Source organism: Pollicipes pollicipes, unplaced genomic scaffold, assembly GCF_011947565.3.
Source record: "Pollicipes pollicipes isolate AB1234 unplaced genomic scaffold, Ppol_2.1 Scaffold_1600;HRSCAF=1878_pilon_pilon_pilon, whole genome shotgun sequence".
Taxonomy (NCBI): domain Eukaryota; kingdom Metazoa; phylum Arthropoda; class Thecostraca; order Pollicipedomorpha; family Pollicipedidae; genus Pollicipes; species Pollicipes pollicipes.
Window position 1 is genome coordinate 7,595,378 of NW_023595962.1, and position 19,562 is coordinate 7,614,939.

General features: G+C 62.8%; 2 protein-coding genes across 2 annotated transcripts in view; both read right to left on the minus strand.

The window, feature by feature from the left end:
• Positions 1-1,028: 1,028 nt before the first annotated feature.
• LOC119092386 (uncharacterized) lies at positions 1,029-4,938 on the minus strand. Its single transcript, XM_037215352.1, has 6 exons — positions 4,891-4,938; positions 4,386-4,560; positions 3,666-3,848; positions 2,876-3,055; positions 2,519-2,611; positions 1,029-1,823 (listed from the first exon to the last, which is right to left on the minus strand). Exons 3-6 carry the CDS (start codon positions 3,763-3,765, stop codon positions 1,651-1,653), a joined length of 546 nt encoding a protein of 181 aa, XP_037071247.1. The 5' UTR covers positions 3,766-3,848; positions 4,386-4,560; positions 4,891-4,938; the 3' UTR covers positions 1,029-1,650.
• Positions 4,939-12,682: 7,744 nt separating this feature from the next.
• LOC119093337 (actin cytoskeleton-regulatory complex protein pan1) overlaps positions 12,683-19,562 on the minus strand; it is a 40,122-nt gene continuing 33,242 nt past the window's right edge. Inside the window, exons 8-11 of the mRNA XM_037216288.1 lie at positions 15,396-16,100; positions 14,505-14,651; positions 13,959-14,162; positions 12,683-12,750 (exon numbers count right to left, since the gene is read on the minus strand). Of these exons, the coding sequence (XP_037072183.1) occupies positions 12,683-12,750; positions 13,959-14,162; positions 14,505-14,651; positions 15,396-16,100 (1,124 nt within the window). The remainder of the gene's footprint in view (positions 12,751-13,958; positions 14,163-14,504; positions 14,652-15,395; positions 16,101-19,562) is intronic.

A 19,562-nucleotide genomic window follows, 5' to 3' on the forward strand; every position in this document is an offset into this window, starting at 1 on the left:
ATCAGTCTCTGCTCCTCTCCACGCCTGGACGCGGAATGCTGATCACAGACCCATTCCGGCGTGCAGCCGGTGATTTCTGCAGTACGGCTGAGGTTTTTCTGAAACAGACGGCTTATCCAGCGTGCCCTGTCCGCAGCACTTAGCGGATGTAAACGCGACAGCCCGCTTCCGCCGGCGATCGTGGCAGACAGTTCCCTGTTGTGGCCTTAGCTTGACAATGCAGATGCTGGGTGGGTGGGGAAAGCTGCCACGTTGCGCCGCTCCAAGATGACAGACCTTTGCAAGGAAGTCTTCTACGGAATTTCTTTGTGTTGAAAGTTGTGGCATGAAGACAACCTTTTTCAGTTCGGCGCGTTGTTTTGCTACCTTTTCACGCACCAGGGTGCTTACGTTTCTCGAATGCTTTGACGTACCTGACTTACACGACTATCTTGCTCTCAGCTAGTCAGTTCGTAGCCTCCCTTTGCAAAGTTCATCCCCGATTCTAACCCACGCCGCGTGACCGGTCGCCGCTTTCGGCGTCGATTGTTGAGTTCTGTCCAGACGACTGCGGTCATCACCACCAGCACGTAACCGCCATCACCACCCAAACACTACCGCCGCGCGCGTAGTGAAGGGTGGCACACGCGCCAGCTGGTGCCACAAACGCTGCCGTACAAACTGATGATGCCTTTATCTGGGACGAGGTACAAACGGGCCGGGCACACGGCAAGAGCCGCCAGGAGCAGCGACGCCCAACCCTGGTCTGAGGACGCGGCCCGGATGCTGGCCGGCCGCACTGAGTCCAGCGGAGAGCGCTGACCGGGCCACAGCGGCGGCCATCACAGCGCTGACCGGGCCACAGCGGCGGCCGTCACAGCGCTGACCGGACAGCAGCGGCGGCCGTCACAGCGCTGACCGGACAGCAGCGGCGGCCGTCACAGCGCTGACCGGACAGCAGCGGCGACCGTCACAGCGCTGACCGCGCCACAGCGGCGGCCGTCACAGCGCTGAACGGGCCACAGCGGCCGCCGTCACAGCGCTGACCGGACAACAGCGGCGGCCGTCACAGCGCTGACCGGGCCACAGCGGCGGCCGTCACAGCGCTATCCACTGCCTGCAGAGCAGACATGGCCACAGCAAGGCGGCCGAACACAGCGCCATCTGTGCTCAACAGGACAACAGCGACCCCGCTGTCACTGAACGGCAACACAGTACTTCAACGCAACGACAGGCGTACGGTGCGGCGCACTACCTTTCCCGCTCAGCATAACACTAGTGACGCGGCATCGACGCAGTACAGCGCGAGGCGACCGCCTGGGCGGTGGTGGGTGTCGCGCGATCTTCTTGACTTTCAGGTAGACCGGGCGGGGGTGGGAGCGAGGCGCAACCCCCCCCCCCCCCCCCTTCCGCGCCACCGCCGCCGGCACGGGCGGCGGACAGGCGGCGATGCTGGCAGTGCTGGGGCAGGCTGCGTGGGTGGGCGAGGCGGGGCAACCCGGCGGCTGGCCGTGTTGTGTGTTGTGAGGACAAAAGCGGCGTTGTACGAAGGACTAGTGCGCACTCAGCGGCCAGTTGTAACAAAAATCGCTTCTTAGCATCTTCTCTCCTCAGTAACAAAAACTGGCCTCGAACAGTCAAGCTTCAACACGCACTCGTACAGATGTCGCTCTAATCGGCGGCCGCCACAGCAGTCTCGCCGTTTCCTCCACAGATGTCGCCACGACCGTCGGCGGGCGGCAGGGCCTCCAGACAGCGGAGGAGGCGACCGTTGGACTCTGGCGGTACGCGGTCTCGCAGCAGGAGCACCGCAGCGCGTGCTGCCTGCCGCACCGGCGCCGGAGCTGCGGGTCACAGACAGGTCACAGGCAGGTCACAGTGGGTCACAGGCAGGCCGCAGAGGGTCACAAGCAGATCACAGCAGGTCACAGTGGGTCAGACAGGTCACAGGGGGTCAGAAAGGTCACAGCAGGTCACAGGCAGGTCACAGGTAGGTCACAGTGGGTCACAGGCAGGCCACAAAGGGTCGCAGGCACGTCACAGACTCAGACAGGTCACAGCAGAGGGCAGAGCTGGGGTCGCAGCGTTCGCCGCAGACAGCACCACAATAGACACAGAGCAGATCCCCGGGAGTCGCAGAGGGGCATGCGGACGCGACGGACGCAGGGAGGCCTGTTGCCCGGCTCTGGTCCGCGTCTGGTCTGGTCCGGTCTGGTTTGGTTTTCCGAACGTTCCACCGGGGACATCCCGCACACTTACGTAGCAGTATTTCCCGAGAAACTGCCCGAGGACGCAGCCAACGCTCCATTTCCAGGAAATCTAGCATGATTCCATAAGACGCTGACCAAGATCAACCTCGTTGCCAGTAGCCTTGCACGGCAGTAAGCTCAACACATGACAGGGTGTCCGGGCAGCGATTCGAAGGCGTGAGCTTCGCAGACGGGCCAACGGCACCCCCGCCACCCGCGCCCCAGCCTCGCCGGCCCGCGCCACACGCCAGGTCTCTGCCGGGCGCCTCCTCCGCCAGCCGGGGGCGTACCTGGCTCCTTATGCAGGGCCACCCCCTCCAGTATGCAGACGGCCTCCTCCACAGCGCGGTCCGTCCGCTCCGGGTACAGCGCGGTCAGCTCGCCTGGCGGGAGAGGCGTCAGGCGTCAGCGGAGGGGCACACCTGCTCCGCCACAACGCCGCAGTAACTTCACCGGCCTGCCCACAGGTAGGTCGCCGCAGCCCCCTCACCCCCCCCCCCCAGCCAGCCGCCTGTAAGTCAGCCGCAGCCCCTCCCCCAGCGGCCCGTGAGCCGGGCGCAGGCCCTCCCCCGGCGCTCGTGAGTCGGCCACAGTTCCTCCCCCAGCCGCTCCCAAGTCAGCCGCAGTGCCGTCAGTCGATGACCCACCAGTGAGACGGAGGCAGGCGGCGGCCGCCTCCTCCGAGGCCTGGCCGTCGCGCCAGCGGGCCAGCAGCGGCACCACGGCTCGCTCCAAGGGACAGTCGTTGGTCCAGGCCGAGCCGCGCAGTGCCGAGAGCAGCAGCAGCGCAGCCCGCAGCTGCGCCCGCTCGTCCCCTGGAGGCCCGGCTGCCAAACAGAGGTGGCCACAGTCACCGACAGATGGCACCAGGGATGCAGCGCTGGGACGAGAGAACGAATGGGAAAAGGAGGGAGGTGTGGGAGATGGGGCGATACAAATGACAAGAGAATGCGACACGAATAATTCTAGACAATGGCTCCGCCCCTGAAATCCCACAAGACAAACAGCAAGGAAGTAGAGCATGAACAACTAGAAATCGGAAGCAAACAGGTAAGCGATGAACGCTAGGATGAAGACGAAAGGAATTAACTGTACAAATGTACAATATGCGACGCACGTAAATATATACGACGCAATAAAACGGCGGACTGTGACGGAAGGGTCACGGTGAACTGTCAAGGGAGGGTCACGATGGGCGACAAACGAACGAATCAAGAACGAAAGGGAGCGGCGCACGAGAAAGAGGTACACGGATCAGTACGCAAAGAGTAGCACAACACAACACAACACAGCACAGCGTCCGGCATGGCCAGAGCAACACGCCAGAGCGGCCAGCGGGCAGCGGCTCGCAACCCTCACCAGCTGGTAACGGCTGGCGCAGCGGGGAAGAGCGGACGGCGGACAGGGGATGGGGGACGGGAGGCGCGTGCCACTGACCGGCCAGCTGCTGCACCATCTGCAGCGCCCGCTCGTCGGGGTCCGTGTCGGGCCGGTACTTGCGGAAGTTCCACTGCAGCTGCGGCCGCAGCACGTCCATGGTCTCCTTGCGCAGGCCGGAGGCGGCCGGCTGGGTCAGCGCGTGGTGAAGCAGCACGTGCTCGACGGGCGAGATGTCGACACCTGCGGCAGGCGGGGCGGACGACCGGCGGCGCCGCTCAGCGACGCCCGGGTTTCGCTCGGGTTTTGGTGCAGGCTTGCTTTACAACTGTCGTCATGTCTTGGTGCAGCGCACGTGATAAGCGATGTCTAACACCGACGGTTTAATGTCTGTAGTCACCTGAGCTCACAACAGCAAACCCCAAGAACATTAGTCTGGCGGGCAGGCGGTGTTTTCTCTCACCCGAGGTCTTACTCAGAAGCAGGTTTCGCGCACCACATCCCCACTTGTAATCGAGAATAAAACAACATGTGGTGCGACTACAAGTAACCAACGTATTTTCATCGGTCTAGAGGATAATCCCCCCGCCACGCACTGCGCAAAACAAACACGTCAACTTCACCGAACAAACCACACGGTACCAGAACACAAATTCCGAAGGGGATATCGTTAGCCACAAGTCAACCACAACTTTCCAAAGCTCTCGAGGCCTCGGCTCCGCTGTTTCGCGTGTCCCCGTGAGGGCCAGGAGACCCCCCACAGCCGGCTCGCGGACGTACCGTGCCTGAAGTTGAACGCCTTGCCCCACGTGTGGACGGTGGCCAGCAGGAGCCGGTCGGCCTCGGCCGGCCAGAGCAGCGTCACGTCCAGCAGGAGGCAGCGGGCGGCGCCGGCGTCGCCCCGCAGCCGACACAGGGCCGTGTGCAGACGCACCAGCTGCACACGGCACGGCGCCTGCGACAGAGGGACGGGGGGCTGATACGGGGCACACAGGGTGAGACCGACATTGATCATGAACAGGCCATTCAAACGCCGATTTGCAGAAGTCCGAGCTGACGCCACTGCACTGTGATGAGAATATCGATAATAACAATGAAATGCTTGCCACAAGGACAGAACGACCGCCCAACGCCGTAGTTAACAACGCAAGCCGTTCTAAAAACCACGCTGAAGGCGCCGCCGACCAACGCCGCGGTGACGTATCTTTCCCACACCTTCCCCCGGCTGAGTCATCTTTCAAGCCCCAGCAGCAGCGACCGAGAGGCGTCGGCGGGCGCGACTCACGGGCAGCGTCGGCTGGCGTCGCAGCAGGTGTCGCCTGGCCAGCCGCTGCAGCTGCCAGCGCAGCTGCCGCCGGCCCAGCCGGTGCTGGTGCATGGAGGCGGCGCAGGGGCGCAGCAGGTCAGCCGGCGGCTCCACCGGCGACGGCTGGCGCAGCGCGTCGGCAGGCCGCAGCGCCATCTGGTGTACCACGTGACTGCCGACCGGCCGAGGGTCACGTGTGAGGGTGCGGGGGCGGGGAGGCGGTGCTGAGTGCCGGTATCGAGCCGCTATGATATGCGCAGTGTATAGTATGCGCAGTGTATATACATACAAATATATACATATCATATACATACATAGATACATACATACATACATACATACATATATATATATATATATATATATATATATATATATATATATATATATATATATATATACATATCATATATATATATATATATATATATATATATATATATATATATATATATATATATATATATATATATGATATGTATATATCCGGCTTCTATACTGCCGGCGCTCGGCCACGCACCTCCTTCGCATGATCAAGCCAACGCGTTCCCAGCGGCAGTCACCAGCTCTGACAATCGACTACGTATCGCCCCGGACTCCCATGTGTTCCCGGATTCCCGGATTCCCAACCCCGGACTCCCATGTGGGGCAGTAATCTCAACTGGTAATCAAAACTACCCTGCACAGCAGCCCATCCCGTAACGCAAGACATCGACACGCCTTGTCGCCACACCCCTCCGAAGCAAATGGACCCGTCCTACTGGCTGCCTCCCCTCACCTGGCGATGAACTCGTCGGTAGCCGGACACCGCCGCAGTCTGGCCATCAGCTGGGACCACTGAGTGGTGTCGGGTTCGGTGTCCCAGATCCGCGACACCAGGGCGGCCGGATCGCCGTCAGAGATCACGACCCCGCCTCCGGCCGCTGCCGCTGCCGGTGGGGAAGGCCCAGGTCACTCGGCCAGATCGCCGTCAGAGGCACGACCCCGACCCCGGCCGCCGCCGGTGGGGAAAGCCCAGGTCACTTGGACGGCACGCCGCCGCCGTCCTCTCATGAAGCGCAGCTGGGCGGCCTCCAACACGGCGCAGACAACTCATTCCGGAACATCAGCGCCATTTCAAGCAACGAAAAAACAGTGCAAATCATATCTTCAGCCGACCAAGTTCGAGTTCAACAGAAATAAAAACGGCGAAAATTCTAAAGAACATCAGGTAATTCAGAGACGGGATTGCAATTGCAGTACACCTACCTTACGAAAATAAAATGAGAAAATGTAAAGGAGCCACGCTTGAACACTGACGGCAGCAAGCTGAAATGTTGCGCAGAGTGCAGCCTCCTGTGCATCAGACATCCGCCTCACGCCGTCACCCGGCCCGTCCGAACATCGTTCACATCCCCACCACCCACCATCAGACGGAGACGCACCTGGCACCTGGCGGGCGTCTCTGGAAGCTGGAGGCACCCCTGCGGCCGCCGGCAGCCCTGGCCCGCCTTGACTGCCAGCAGCTCCGACCGGTGGCGTCACCGGAACGCCGGGAGGAGCCGGCGCCGCCGCCAGCGCCCCTCCCTGTCCGGACGCGGAGGGCGGCAGCGGCCCGCCGGGTCCAGGCAGCTGTCGCCGCCACGCGCCTCCCGCCGCCGCCGGCGCCGCGTCCAGCAGCTGGTAGAAGCTGGGCAGCTGAGGGGCGGCCGGAGAGCTCCGTGAGCGGCGCGAGGCGGCGGGAGGCGGCCGCGGCGCCGGTGGCGCCGGCTGGTGGCGCGGGGAGGAGACACGGTGCGCCAGGCGCGGCCGCTTGGCCGGCGGCCGCCAGTCCGGCTCGCTGGCCGCCTCCTCCGCCCGCGGCGGCGCCTCAGGCTTCACCTCCGGCGAGACTGCTGGCGAAAACACCGGCGGGACCGCGGGCAATCCCACACGCGATGCCGCCGTCGCAGCCACGGGCTTGACCTCTCGCTTCACCACCCGCTTGAAGCCAGGCTGCGCCTGCGGCTGAGCGGCAGCCGGCGCCGCCATCGGCGCTTCCCGAGGCCTCACCGAGTCAGCTCGTCGGAGCAGGCGCGCGGCCACCTGGCGCCGCCGCTGGGCCGCGTCGGGCGAGTCGCCGCCGACGCTGACGCCGCGTAGGCACGACTCACGAGGCCGTGTGGTCCACGCGCCGCCAAGCGGCTCCAAGTCCTCGGGAGGTCGCCGGCCGCGCCGGAGAGCGGCGGCGTCCAGGACCGGCCTGCCAGACCCAGGCCCAGACCCAGACCCAGACCGGAGAGGTCTGCCGCGTGTCGGCGGCGACCCCGGCGGCGGCGCAGGCCGCTGGTGCGCGCGCAGACGCGCCAGCAGGCGGGAGCCGCGCCCTGGCGGCTTGGCTTTCTCCCGACTGAGACGAGGGCGGTCCAGCCGTTTCGGCAGTGGCGGCGGCGGCGGCGCCGGCTCGACGGCGGCAACTTCGGGAGGCTCCGGAGCCTTCGGCAGCGGCTTTGGCGGGCCAAGAGACGGCGGTTCGCTGTCGTCCTCCTCTTCACACACCATGAGCTGGGAGTCGGAGGCTGGCGAGGCCGCGTCGGAGGACGGGCGGTCCTCCAGCGGCGGCGGCGCGGGCGACTCCTCCCTCTCCCTGGTCGAGGACGCCCTCCGCGCGTCGGGCGTCCTCGCGGTGCCGGTGCCGGCGGGCAGGGAGGCCTGCTCCACACCGGCTCCAGAGCCGACCGGCGCCGTCTCCTCGCCCACCGCACGCTGCAGCTCCCCTGAGCCCGCCTCTGACGCCGACCCGGACCTGCGTCCGCGAGCCGGCTCCGACGCCGACTCCGAGGTGCGGCTGGGACACGACTCGAGTCGCAGTGACCCGCGGGTGAGTCGAGAGACGCGTCCCGCCGGCGAGGGCCGCGGACGCAGCAGGGCCCCCACACCACACACGGCCAGGTGGCTCCGTACGGCCAGTGGCGGCGGCGGCGGCGGCTGGGCGTCGCTGGCCAGCCGGGGTTCCGTTGCTACCGGTGCCGGAGGCTGGACCGCGCTGTTCGCCGTCGAGGAGGCTGACGTCCGTGTTAGAGACTGGACACCCCCAACGAGAGTTGGAGTCAGCTGTCTAGCGGCGGAATCGGCCAAGGCTGCCGAGGTTGCCGAGACGGCTGAAGCCGCTGACGCAGCCGGGGAGGCTGGAGCTGGCCGAGCTGCCGGAGAAGCTGCTGGGGCCGATGAAGTCGTAGAGCCAGCCGGGGAAGCTGCTGAGACCAATGAAGTCGTAGACCCAGCCGGAGATCCCGCTTCCGAAGAGTTCGCCTCGAGCGCGGTCAGTCCGCCCCAAATGCCGCGTCCCTCCCACATGTCGGAGCCGCGCCTCCCCGACCTCGCCGGGGCGCGATCACCCGCGGCGTCGGCCGCCTGACTCTCACCACAGTCTCCGTCTCTTACGTGCCGGTGGTCCGCGGCGCTGCCGCCTGACACGTCCGCCCGCCGCCGCCCGCTGGCCGCCGCGCTGGGCTCCTCCACTGCGCTGACGTGGCGCCCGGCGGCCGCCTCGGAGCCGGCAGCAGGCCGACCGCTCGTCGCGTCAAGGTCACGCTCTTCGCGGCTCCATCGCTCCAGGATGGCCGCCGTCTTCTTCTTGGGTCGCCCGGCGGCACTTGGGCTTCTGCGGATCAGCGATGCCTGCGGCTTCTTAAGGGATGTCACGCCCTTCGGCCGTTTGTCTAGATCTGGACGGGAGGGGAGGCTGGAGGGTGGACTGTGATGACCGTCGCCGACGTTCGTGGCGTCCGCCTCCGCCGGCCGGGAGCACACCTTCTGCCCACTGCCAACCGCGGCAGGCCGAGAGGCCTCCTCCTCCAGCTCGTCCTCCACAGCCCCGTCTCGCCCCGAGCTCGCCCTCTCCACCTCAGCCGCGCCGCCGTCCTCGGCGCGCCGGCCGTTGACAGCGCCGCCTGGCGGGTCCGGCAGGGCCGGCGGCGTCGCCGGCGCAGCCACCGTCAGCTGTTGGCCGGCGCTGCCTGGCTGCGAGCCGGGCCGCGGCGCCGGGGTCGGCCGGCAGGCGGGCCCAGGGCGGGAGGCGGACCTAGCGCGGCCCGCCCGCGTTGGGCCCAGCAGCGCCCCGACCGAGCACACCGCCAGGTGGGTTGGCGGGGCGGCGGCGGCCGGGTGGACGGCACGGGCGAGCGGCGCGGGGCGTGGGAGAGCCCGTGTTGGAGGCTGGACCGTGCTGGTCGCGACAGGCAGAGATGTGGATGGGGTCCGTGTCGGAGACTGGACCACGCGGTTCACAGGCAGATGTCTTGCGGGCGTCCTTGACAGAGTCTGGGCTTCACTGTCCAGAAGCGCACTCGTCCGACCTGATGCCTGAGGCTGTACCGTCCCATTCACATGCTGAGACGTCAAAGGCGTCTGCGCCAGAGGCTGCACACCAAACCGAGCCGCGGACGGGGTTGGCGCCTCGCGAGGGACGCCGGCAGGAGACTGGACAACCTTCTGCCGTCTCCGCCCAGCCTCCGGAGTGCGTTCAGCGCCCTCCGGCGGCCGCGAGTCGTCCTCCACATCCAAGCCCCCCTGCCGCGCCTCACCGTCGCCACGTTCGGCGTCTTCTCCGAGCCGATCCGTGACGTCGGCCGGCGACCGGTGGCGCCGCGCTGCGGCAGCAGCCGGCGGCGAGCCCAGCAGCACCTCCAGCCGCTGCTGATACGCCAGCGCCGCCGGCGCCGGGCTGTGCGACGCCAGCGCCACCTGGCGAAAGCCGAGGAACGACTCGGTCGGCGTCTCCGGCCGAGACGGCGGCCCGGAGGCCCCAGAGGCCCCGGCGTCGCCGCCGGCCGCCGGTACGGCACTCGGGGCCTCAAGTGTGTCAACCACGCTGACTACGGTGTCTTCGGCGCCTGCTGGGGGTTCCCCAATGCATTCTGCGCCGTCACGCAGCACCGCTGGCGCGTCAGGCATGCTTCTGGCTGAATCAACGTCCGATGTACTCACTCTGCCGGTGCTCGCGCCGTCGTCACTGGCTTTCCCGTCGCTGACGTCACCCGCACTCGCTCTGACGTCATTCTCGCTCGCTCTGACGTCATTCTCGCTCGCTCCGACATCATTCTCACTCGCTCCGACGTCATTCTCACTCGCTTCGATGACATTCTCTCTCGCTTCGACGTTATTCTCACTCGCTTCGACGTCGGTCACTACTGCCACAAGCCCGCCCGGGTGCTGTTCCTCCGCCTCGTCATCGGATGAGATGACGGGTCTCCGAAGCTGGCGCCGGCGGCCGCCCCGCCGGCCGAACGCGCCACCGGAGCACCAGCGCGGCTCTTCCTCCGATTCGCCACCCGAGCTCCGCGCAGAGGCAAGCTCTGCTCTCGGCCCACAACTGAGAGCTCCGTCCGACTCCGGCTCGTCCCGAGAGTCTGACTCCACGTCCACGCGGTCTCCGGAGTCGGAGTCCGAGTCAGACACGCGGGTTGACTCCGACCCTCGGCGGCTGCGCGTCGCTTTCGCCGGCCGTCCGTTCCTCGCCGCCGCCGCCGCGGCGTTCGCGCCGGCGCGCCCGCCGCGTACTGGCGACAGCGCCGAGGCCCGGCGCAGCGGGCGTAGCCGGCGCCGCGCCGGTCCAGGCCGACCGTCCGGGTCGGCGCCCCGGCCGGCCGGCGCGAGCCCGCCGCACTGCCGCGGGGATCGGCGCAAGGGGGGCCGGCCCCGCCGTATGCCGCCGCTGAAGCCACCGTCAGTCTCGCTGGCCGCTTCGGACGGCGGTGAGGGGTGAGGTACGGGCCGGTTGACTCTCGCAGCCGGGGAGTCGCGGGAGTCGTCGGCCAACTGGGGCGATCGCGGCCTCTTCCGGCTGCTGGGAGCGGGCTCAGTGGCTCTGTTGGTGCGACTCGGTGTTGACTGCTCGCTGCCGGCCCCGGAGTGGTGACGTAGCCGCCCTCTCCCCGCCCTGGGCAGATCGCACCCATTTTCACCGCTCGATTCCACGACCTCACAAGCTACGTCACGCCCTGCTTCTAAGGCGCAAAGCTGCGCTTTCATGACTTTGTGTTCATCGTCACTGTCCGCTTCCCTGACACGGGACTTCTCGGCTGCCAAAGGCGGCACCCTTTCCTTGCCGCGACACGGACTATTCGTGTCTTCCCTGCCACCTTCAACATGGCGGTCAGCATCTTCACCAGCGTCTTCCTCCACCGGCTGTCGCGCCCCTGCGCAAGGACTATCGCTCGTCGCCGCCTTGTGCACGGTCGGCCGCTGGAAATGCAGCTCGCTGAACGCGGGCGCTCCCGAGACGGCGGATGGTGGCTCCATTTTCAGGGCGGCGACGGGCAGCGCCGCCGCCTGCGTCGGCGCCGGACCAGCCTCGCCGCCGCCACCGGCCCGCCGCAGCCAGTCCCGCTCCAGCAGCGCCTCCCGCTGCCGCCACCAGGCGGCGCCGAGCAGGCGGTGGCGCGGCTCCAGCTCGGCGTAGTTCGTCACCGAGGCGCCGGCCAGGCGCGCGAGGTCGGCCTGCGTGGCGGCCGGCCGCAGCGCGCCGCGCAGCAGCAGGCGGAGGACGCGGTGGCGTCGGGCGGCTGGCGCGCGCCGGCGCCGGCCAGACCAGTCGAACCGGCAGCCCCGCGACGGCTGGACGGTGGGCGCAGCTGCTGAGGGCGCCGTCCTGGTGGCGAGAGGCGCCGCTGGTGCTCCCGACGTGGTGGGGAGCGCTGCCGGCGCTGCAGCCGTGCTAACGGACGCCACCGGTGCTGAGAGGCTGGTGACGGACACCACTGATGCGGAGGAGCTAGTAACGGACACTTCTGGCGCTGAGGGGCTGACGAGGAGTACCACTGGCGATGAGGAGCTGGTGAAAGGTACCACTGGTGCTGAAGAGCTGGCAAGGGGTACCACTGGTGCGGAGTAGCTGACGAGCGGTATCACTGATGCTGAGGAGCTGGCTGAGGGAACCACTGGTGCTGAGGAGCTGGCGAGGGGTACCACTGGTGCGGAGGAGCTGGTGAGGGGTGTCACTGGTGCGGAGGAGCTGACGAGCGGCACCACTAGTGCTGAGGAGCTTGCAGCGGACATTGCTTGTGCTGCGGAGCTGGTGATAGGTACCAATGGTGCCGCACAGCTTGCAGCGATTATTGCTGATGCTGGGCCATCGACGGGCGCCACTGGTATTGGCGAGGCACTGACGGTGACCGCTGGTACTGGAGCGCTGACAATATCCAGCATCGGCGTGATAGGGTGACGGGGTCCATTCCCTGTCACTGCCTTTCCCTCCAGCTCCATTGATGCCGAGCCCGTAGCTGAGACAGGCACTGGGTTCACTCTCTCTTCTTCCGTATTGCTTTCCACCGTACCCGCCCCAGCCTCGTTCCTACCTGCATGGCTTGCAGCTTCACCAAGGCCCAACACATCCGACTTTAGCTCCACCTGGGGAGCACAAATCGATGCAGAGGTTTCGCCACCTGTCGACAGGTGGTGCGCGGTCCGGACAGCGGCCACGCGTGACGGCCGTCCGGGATTAGCCGGCGGGTCGAAGGTCATCTCGACCTCGAGCACAATTTCCTCCGGGACGGCCGCGGGGGCGACCTCGTCGGGCGTCCGACGGGCGGTCCCCATCCGAGGCCGAGTCTTCCGTCGCGTCCCGCCGGCGCCCGCCGCAGTGTCCGCCGCCGCACGCCCGGCGAGGTCCTTCCTGACCCTGGCGGTCGGCGGCCGAAGCTGAGCTTCGCCATTCGACCCAGAGATGACAGACGAGCGGCGCGGACGCGATGCGTGTTCTGCGGAGGCGGCCGGCGAGCTCTTCTCAAGTTGAAAAGCCTTCAGTTTGGGGTCAGACACTGCGGCATCCACTTTCGTGCTGCTCTCCCCTCTGCCAACCACCGCAGTGCAGCGAGCGGGCTGCACGCGTAACGCGTCAAACGCGTTACACGCCGAACCCGCGACCGGCCCCTGGGGTTCGGCCGTTTGGCTGGAGTTCTCGTTGGTGATGGGTTCATCCTCATTCACCTTCCTGCCCTCCGCGTCGTTCGTGAGTTCCTTGTCCTCAGTGATCTTTCCCGTATGGTTCGTCGCACCGACAGTCGTCTTACCTTTTACTGCTTTACTTCTGGCCTTGGTTATCGCTTGCTCCAAAGCAGCACTGCTGGTCTCAGACATCTTCCTACCGTCTGCAGCTGTACCACGTACTTCTGACGCTACCCTCTCCACCGCAATACTGCTGGTTTCCACCGCCTCTCCTGCATCCCCGATCGCTACCATCGGCACTCTACCACTCCCAGCACTTCTACCCGTCTCAGCCCTCGCTTCCTTCACAGCACCACCAGAATCGCGACTGAAAGCAGGCTTGCCTTCCACAGCACCGTCACAGGACAAGGCACTCGCGTGCGCCTGCCTGGCCGGCGCCGTTCGCTCCGCCGCTAGGGGGCTGGTCACTTCCGGCGGCCGCTCCCCGACACACAGACCCTCCGAGAGCTCGAAGCCGGAGGAGTCGAGGTGGAGGAGGCGACGCTGTGCCGGCGGCGGCGGCACCGGTGGCGGAGCGCCGCTGGCGCCATCTACCGAGTCCCGCCCGCGCTGCGCCTGCTCCGGCTCCTCCAGCGGCCGGAGCGGACTGAGCGGCGGCAGCGTCGACGCCAGCGGCTCCAGCGGCAGCGGCGGCGGCGGCAGGGCTACGGTCACCGGCAGCGGCGGCACGTCCTCCAGCAGCGTCATGTTCCGCAGCAGCTCCCGCACGTCCAGCCGGGTGGCCGGCTGCTGGAGCCGGCGCTCCCACTCAGCCCGCCGCCGCCGCGTCTTCCTCCGCCGCCCGCACACCGGCCCTGGCTGCTGGAAGACGCCCGCCGGCTCCGCCGCGCCACCCGCCGCGAGAGGTCGCTCATCGGCCGCCGAGCGGGCCGGACCGGCCTCCTCAGCGCGGCCAGACTCCGGCGGCGGCGGGGAGGAGGTGGTCGCAGCGGCGGAGGCGTCGGCCGGCGCACTGGCCGGCGCACTCGGAGCCTCAGCCAGCTTCTCAGAGGCGCTCGCGCCGGCACGGTAGGAGGCGGGCTCTGAGAGGGGAAGGGCCGACGTCGCGATGGCGGAGGCAAACCCTGTACTCGAGTCATCACCCGCGAACCCGGCGGTCGAGCCGTCAGCAGAGTCCGCGTCCGAGTCGGAGTCGGACAGCAGGCAGCCGAGCTCGGACAGCGTCATCAGGTGCTGCTGCATGGCCGGCGTTGCCGAGCAGCCGCCGGCCTCCTCTTCAGGACCGGGAGTCGGCGAGGTAGGCCCCGTCGGGGCGTCAGCCGTCGCTAAAGGCTCCTCCGGGTCCTCTGCCGGGTCGACCGCCAGCGGCCCCGCGGGCGCGTCCGCCGATGACGCGGAGTGCTTCGACTCTGGAGAATCATCCGCTGACAGGTCTCCAGAACTGCCCGAGGAGTCTTCTACGAGCACTGGTTTGTCAGACCGCTTCGAGTCATGCGATGTGGGCACTGGGTCATCAAGGTTCCCCGGAGCGAGCACCCGCTCCTCCGCGAGCGCCCGCTCGCCAGGCTTCTCGCGAGAGCCGGGGTTCAGCCGCGGCTCGTCACGCTTCTCCGTGGTACCGCGCCGGAATTCAGAACTCACGGGCGGCTTCGGTGGTTCTGCGACCGCGGTCGGAGAATCCGGCGTACCTGAGGAGGCGGAAGGCGGCGGGACGACACCAGACTTCTCCGGGGAATCAAACACCAGCACGGGACAGCTGGGCAGACCCGGAGAGTCCGCCAAGCCGGAGGCGCCCGCCCGCCGGTCCTGCTTCTCTGGCGACTCGAGCAGCAACACTGCACACGAGGACGTCCCCGGAGGATCGGAGTCGGAGTCGGAGTCGGAGTCGGAGTCGGAGTCGGAGTCGGAGTCGATCCCCGGAGGATCAAATATCGACGCCGGACCTGGTTTCGCCGGGGAGTCGAATACAGACCTGGCGGCAGCAGGGTTCTCCGGAGAGCCTGGCACTGGCACGGGAGCGGTGACCTTGACCGGGGAGGCAAACAGCGGCATCGACGATGTCGGCTCGTGCTCCTCGCCGCCCACACCACCGGCCGGCGCGACGGAGCTGCCATCTGCCGTCGACACCGGCAAGCTGCCATTCGGGCCGCATCCGTCAGCGCTGTTGCCCACAGACGATGCGGAGGTTACAGTCTTTGTGGGAATTTTGTCGCTGGGGTGGCCGTGAACGGGCCTGGTTTCGGCACTGGCTTTCCCGCCGCCCTCTTTCCTCGCCATCGGCAAAGTCGAGTTCAGCTCACTGTCGCCCGATGGCAGCACCGTCATATCCTCGACCCGGCCCTCAGCCAGCGTGACTAGCACGGGCATGCCCTCCAGCAGGTGGTGCGGCACCTGTTCGGCCGGCTGTTCGGCCTGCTGCCCGCCCGGCCGTCCCTCCAGCGGCACAGCGGTGACGGCGGCCACGCTCCTGCCCTGCCAGCCGGGCACCGTCGGTGGCCGCGGAGCCGGTCGTCGAAATGGCGTCGACGCCGGCGTCGGCATCGGCGTCGGCGTCGGCGTCGGCGCCGGCTCCGCCCGGCCCGCGCAGTGTAGCAGGCTGTCCATGAAGCCGCCTCCCAGCGCGGGCTCGCCACTCAGCTCGTCCCCCAGCCCGTCCAGCAGCGGGCTGACGCAGCGGCCGGCCGGAGCCGGCGGCGGCGGCGGCCGCCGGACCGGGGCAGCGACGGCAATTGGCGGCAGGCCGGGGATGGTGATGATGGGAGACGACGCCTGTTTAGCAGCTGGGCCCCCTCCGGATTCAAGACGGCTCTTTCTTTGACTGGCGCTGAGCCGGCTGGATTCCGGCTCAACTTGGATCTGGCCTCGACTCGACACCGACTCGGCCTGCGCTTCCTCTGTTTCTGACTCGGGCTGACCGAGTCGCCGACTCGCTCCTGACTCGGGCCGACGCCGGCCAGGCGCCGCCGCTGCGACTCTGGACGAGTTCGGGTCAGATGCCAGCACCACCCTGGCTCGCGACCTCGTCGAGTTTTTGCGCAGGCTCGCCAAGGGACGTTCGTCACTATCGCTACCATCGGAGTCTTCGCTGGCACTGGCGCCGCCGCTGTTTGAGTCTGCACTGGCGTCGTCTGAGTCTGCACCGCCGGAGGCGCCATCGTCGCCGCTATCCTCCACAGAGGAGCCGGCGCCGCCGCCGCGCTTGTCTGCTTTAGCTGTAGACTGCAGACGGGCAATGCTTTTCTTGCAAGCCCGATATATTTTCAGCTCGCTTTTCCTGAGGCCACCTGTGAGCAGGCACGTTAGGTCAAGTGACCTTCAGATCCTTCAGGTCAGGTCAGGTCAGGTCAGGTCAGGTCAGGTCAGGTCAGGTCAGGTCAGGTTAGGTCAGGTCAGGTCAGGTCAGGTCAGGTCAGGTCAGGTCAGGCGCGCGCAAACATCGCCGTGACAGCACTTCACAAGTCAAGAGCGCTTCATGGCAGGAGCCATGCCAGACTACGCACTTGGGCTTCCTCCGATGAGAAACACCAAGCGCAAACAAGGCTTCGCACTCAACGACATACCCCGTCACAAACACAACGACGCGCAGCTCCAGCGAACACGACGGGTCACCAACAATGCCCGGCGTCCATAACCTCATTTTAACTGCCTTTAACCTCCTTCAACGGACTCCAGTCGTTGCATAACTCTTTCAGGCGCCGCACTGAGCAATTAGCAGCAATAGTTAACGCTCTTTGCCCTGTCTAGTGTACGTCTAACTGCAGCACTCGCGTCCAGCACTGGAAAGCAATCCATTCACGTGAATTATTGAGGCGGATGGTGGGACGCCCGGCACGAGGCACGTTAACAAGGCACAGCTATGTATGCTTGGAACAGTGCATGCTCGTAATTCTGAAGTCGCATCACTCAAGGCGTGCGAAATTTCTGCCCGTCATCACAAAACTTCCTGACAAGAAATAACCGGATGGAAAGCGCACCGGAAAGACAAGGTGAAGTTCCTATCATAATCAAATTAATAAATATAATATCTATAATAATCACATATAATAATAAATATAGCATATGATATCAATATAAAACAATACATAATTAGGAACAAATTACAATCTATAATATAGGAATATTATATAATTATTGATTACCTCTATGACAAATATCATAATTCATATCTGTATAATATATATACATATATATATATATATATATATATATATACATATGCATACATATATATATATATATATATATATATATATATATATATACACATATATATATCTCTCTCTCTCTCTCTCTCTCTCTCTCTCTCTCTCTCTCTCTCTCTCTCTCTCTCTCTCTCTCTCTCTCTCTCTCTCTCTCTCTCTCTCTCTCTCTCTCCCTCTCTCTCTATCTATCTATAATTAGTGCACGTCGGCATCAAATCATCTTCAATGCTTGTTGAAGATCTTGGCAAAAAAAACGCACATTTAATGACCCTGCTTGTGCATGCTCAAGTTTTCGTATTGTATATAAGATCAACCTTCTGTTGATTAGTAAGGGTAAAAAGTAGATAATAGATGTTCATAATCTATAAATTGGCCTGACGTTTCAAAATAACATTTCATTCGCCAAGACACATACACAACAATACGGGCGCAGGCATATTCACAGAAAAGCGCTTAGATACACCCCAATTTAGTTTGATCGTCAAATTGTACCACGCCAAACAGAGGTGTTTGACGCTTTGGGAGGCACAATTATTCCAACTGCGAAACAAATGCTGAAAATAAGGTGTACAGTCTGTGACGATGACACCCATCATGTCTAAATGAGATGACGGGTGACCGAGGGATCGCTTCGCTAATTGAGCTTTGGAGACGGCGCTTTGATGACAGTCTCCAGAACATAGATCTTCTTCCTGTTTGGTGGTGAAGTGGCGATGGCATCGTTTCTGGTGAGGTCGTCTCGGGTGATGTTCCAGCGGTGTTCTTGTCTGATTTGTTCTTTTGGGGCACTCCAGCCGACCGCCTTGAGAGTGTAGTAGTAGTGGCATCAGCACAGTTTGGTGGTTTTAAGAGTCTGCAACCTCTTATGTCACAGCAAAACTTGTAAGCCGCGTTAGTGTGTTTCAAAATGTCCCCTTCCGCGGAAGGTTTTTCTGTCATCACCAGAACGCCGTCTCCAGCACTCAAGAAGCAAACCAACTGAGGCAAACATCGTCAATATAGAAACGCAGTCTGAGATCCATTCCCCGCTTACAAGTTTCCCAACCATATTGGCAACACCCTTAATTGGCAACACCAACAACTTAATATCATTTTCAGTAACAAGGCGACCACCTTCAGTGATGATCAAAACAACACAAGCACGGGCCACATTCAGCATATTTGAGCTCACCTGACTTGGAAAGAACTGGCCCGGTTTCAAGGTTGTGATAGGCAAGGGTTTCTCGTCGGTCCCATATTGTGTTTGCACGTTTTACACAGCTTCTTGAGTAGTGGGGGGTTTCCGCACTTACACAAGAACCAAGCACTTTGCTCATACCCTCAATAGGAGTGTTAAAAAGCTACGGACATTTACGGATCATGCAATTGCAGTTAGATGCATTTATACCCCAATAGAGCGCAAATTTACCGGATGATACATCCGCAAACATAGTATCAAGAGCAGTATCACCAAAAAGGTATATTATCCAAACGTGACAGTAACGAAATGTACACAGAATCCAAATACAACCACATGAGCGGCCCTCATGGGGGGAGACAGAGGTGACACTATATGAAACTGCCCCATACGGCTGTGGTTCGAAACACGGCCACCAGGGCTGTCTCAGGCAGGCTGTGCGACCCACATCCATGTCATCAAAAAAAAGACAAAAAATGTGCTAATTCAAGCACAATGTCTTTCATAAATCCTCAACATACACATTTTCTGTGTAAACATATCATGTACATATATATATATATATATATATATATATATATATATATATATATATATATATATATATATATACATATGTAACTATATTTTACAAAATCAACAGTTTTCAAACCTCAAACTTAAACATTCTGACGTTTAAAACTCCAGCTTGCAAGCGTGGGGCCCAAGCCCGAAGGTGAAAGATTTCCGTGAATTAAACTCAATAAACGCAAGCCCTTCACTGCATGCCATGTGTCAGCCTAACGCGGCGTTGAATCACTGAAACGGGTGATGACTCATTCAAACGGGCCAGTGAATCAGTAGCGGTGAATGGATGCTGACTGCAGTGAGCCTGTCCGTGTTCCAACGATCTGATTTTACCTAGACAGAGCTGAAAATTACATAAGTTGTTGAATGCATTTGCGAGGAACATTATGCACATAGATGAGAAAGCAGTAACAGCCTTATTCCTCGGACAAAAACCAAGAGAATGGACATGTGGATGCGTTGATATTTCGGCGATAAGCATCTTTCGATACGAATAGCAGAAACGAATTCAAAATGTGATTTTCAGGGGGTTTCAGTAAACGTCGTAAGACAACGCAAATTAATATTTCTGACGCACGCAAAAATTACAGCCAAATGTATTTACACCCTGTCGTCGTCGTTGTCATTGGAGCTTTACGACGCACTCAGCTGCTGCTGCATGTGGCGTCGCCTGCCTCCCACCCGGGCGGAAAGGCCGGGTACCGCGGGGAATCGAACCCCGTACCTCCGGTTTTCCATACGCGTAGAGATGAACGCAGGTGCGTTAACCACTACGCCACCCTGCATGAACTACCTTGCAC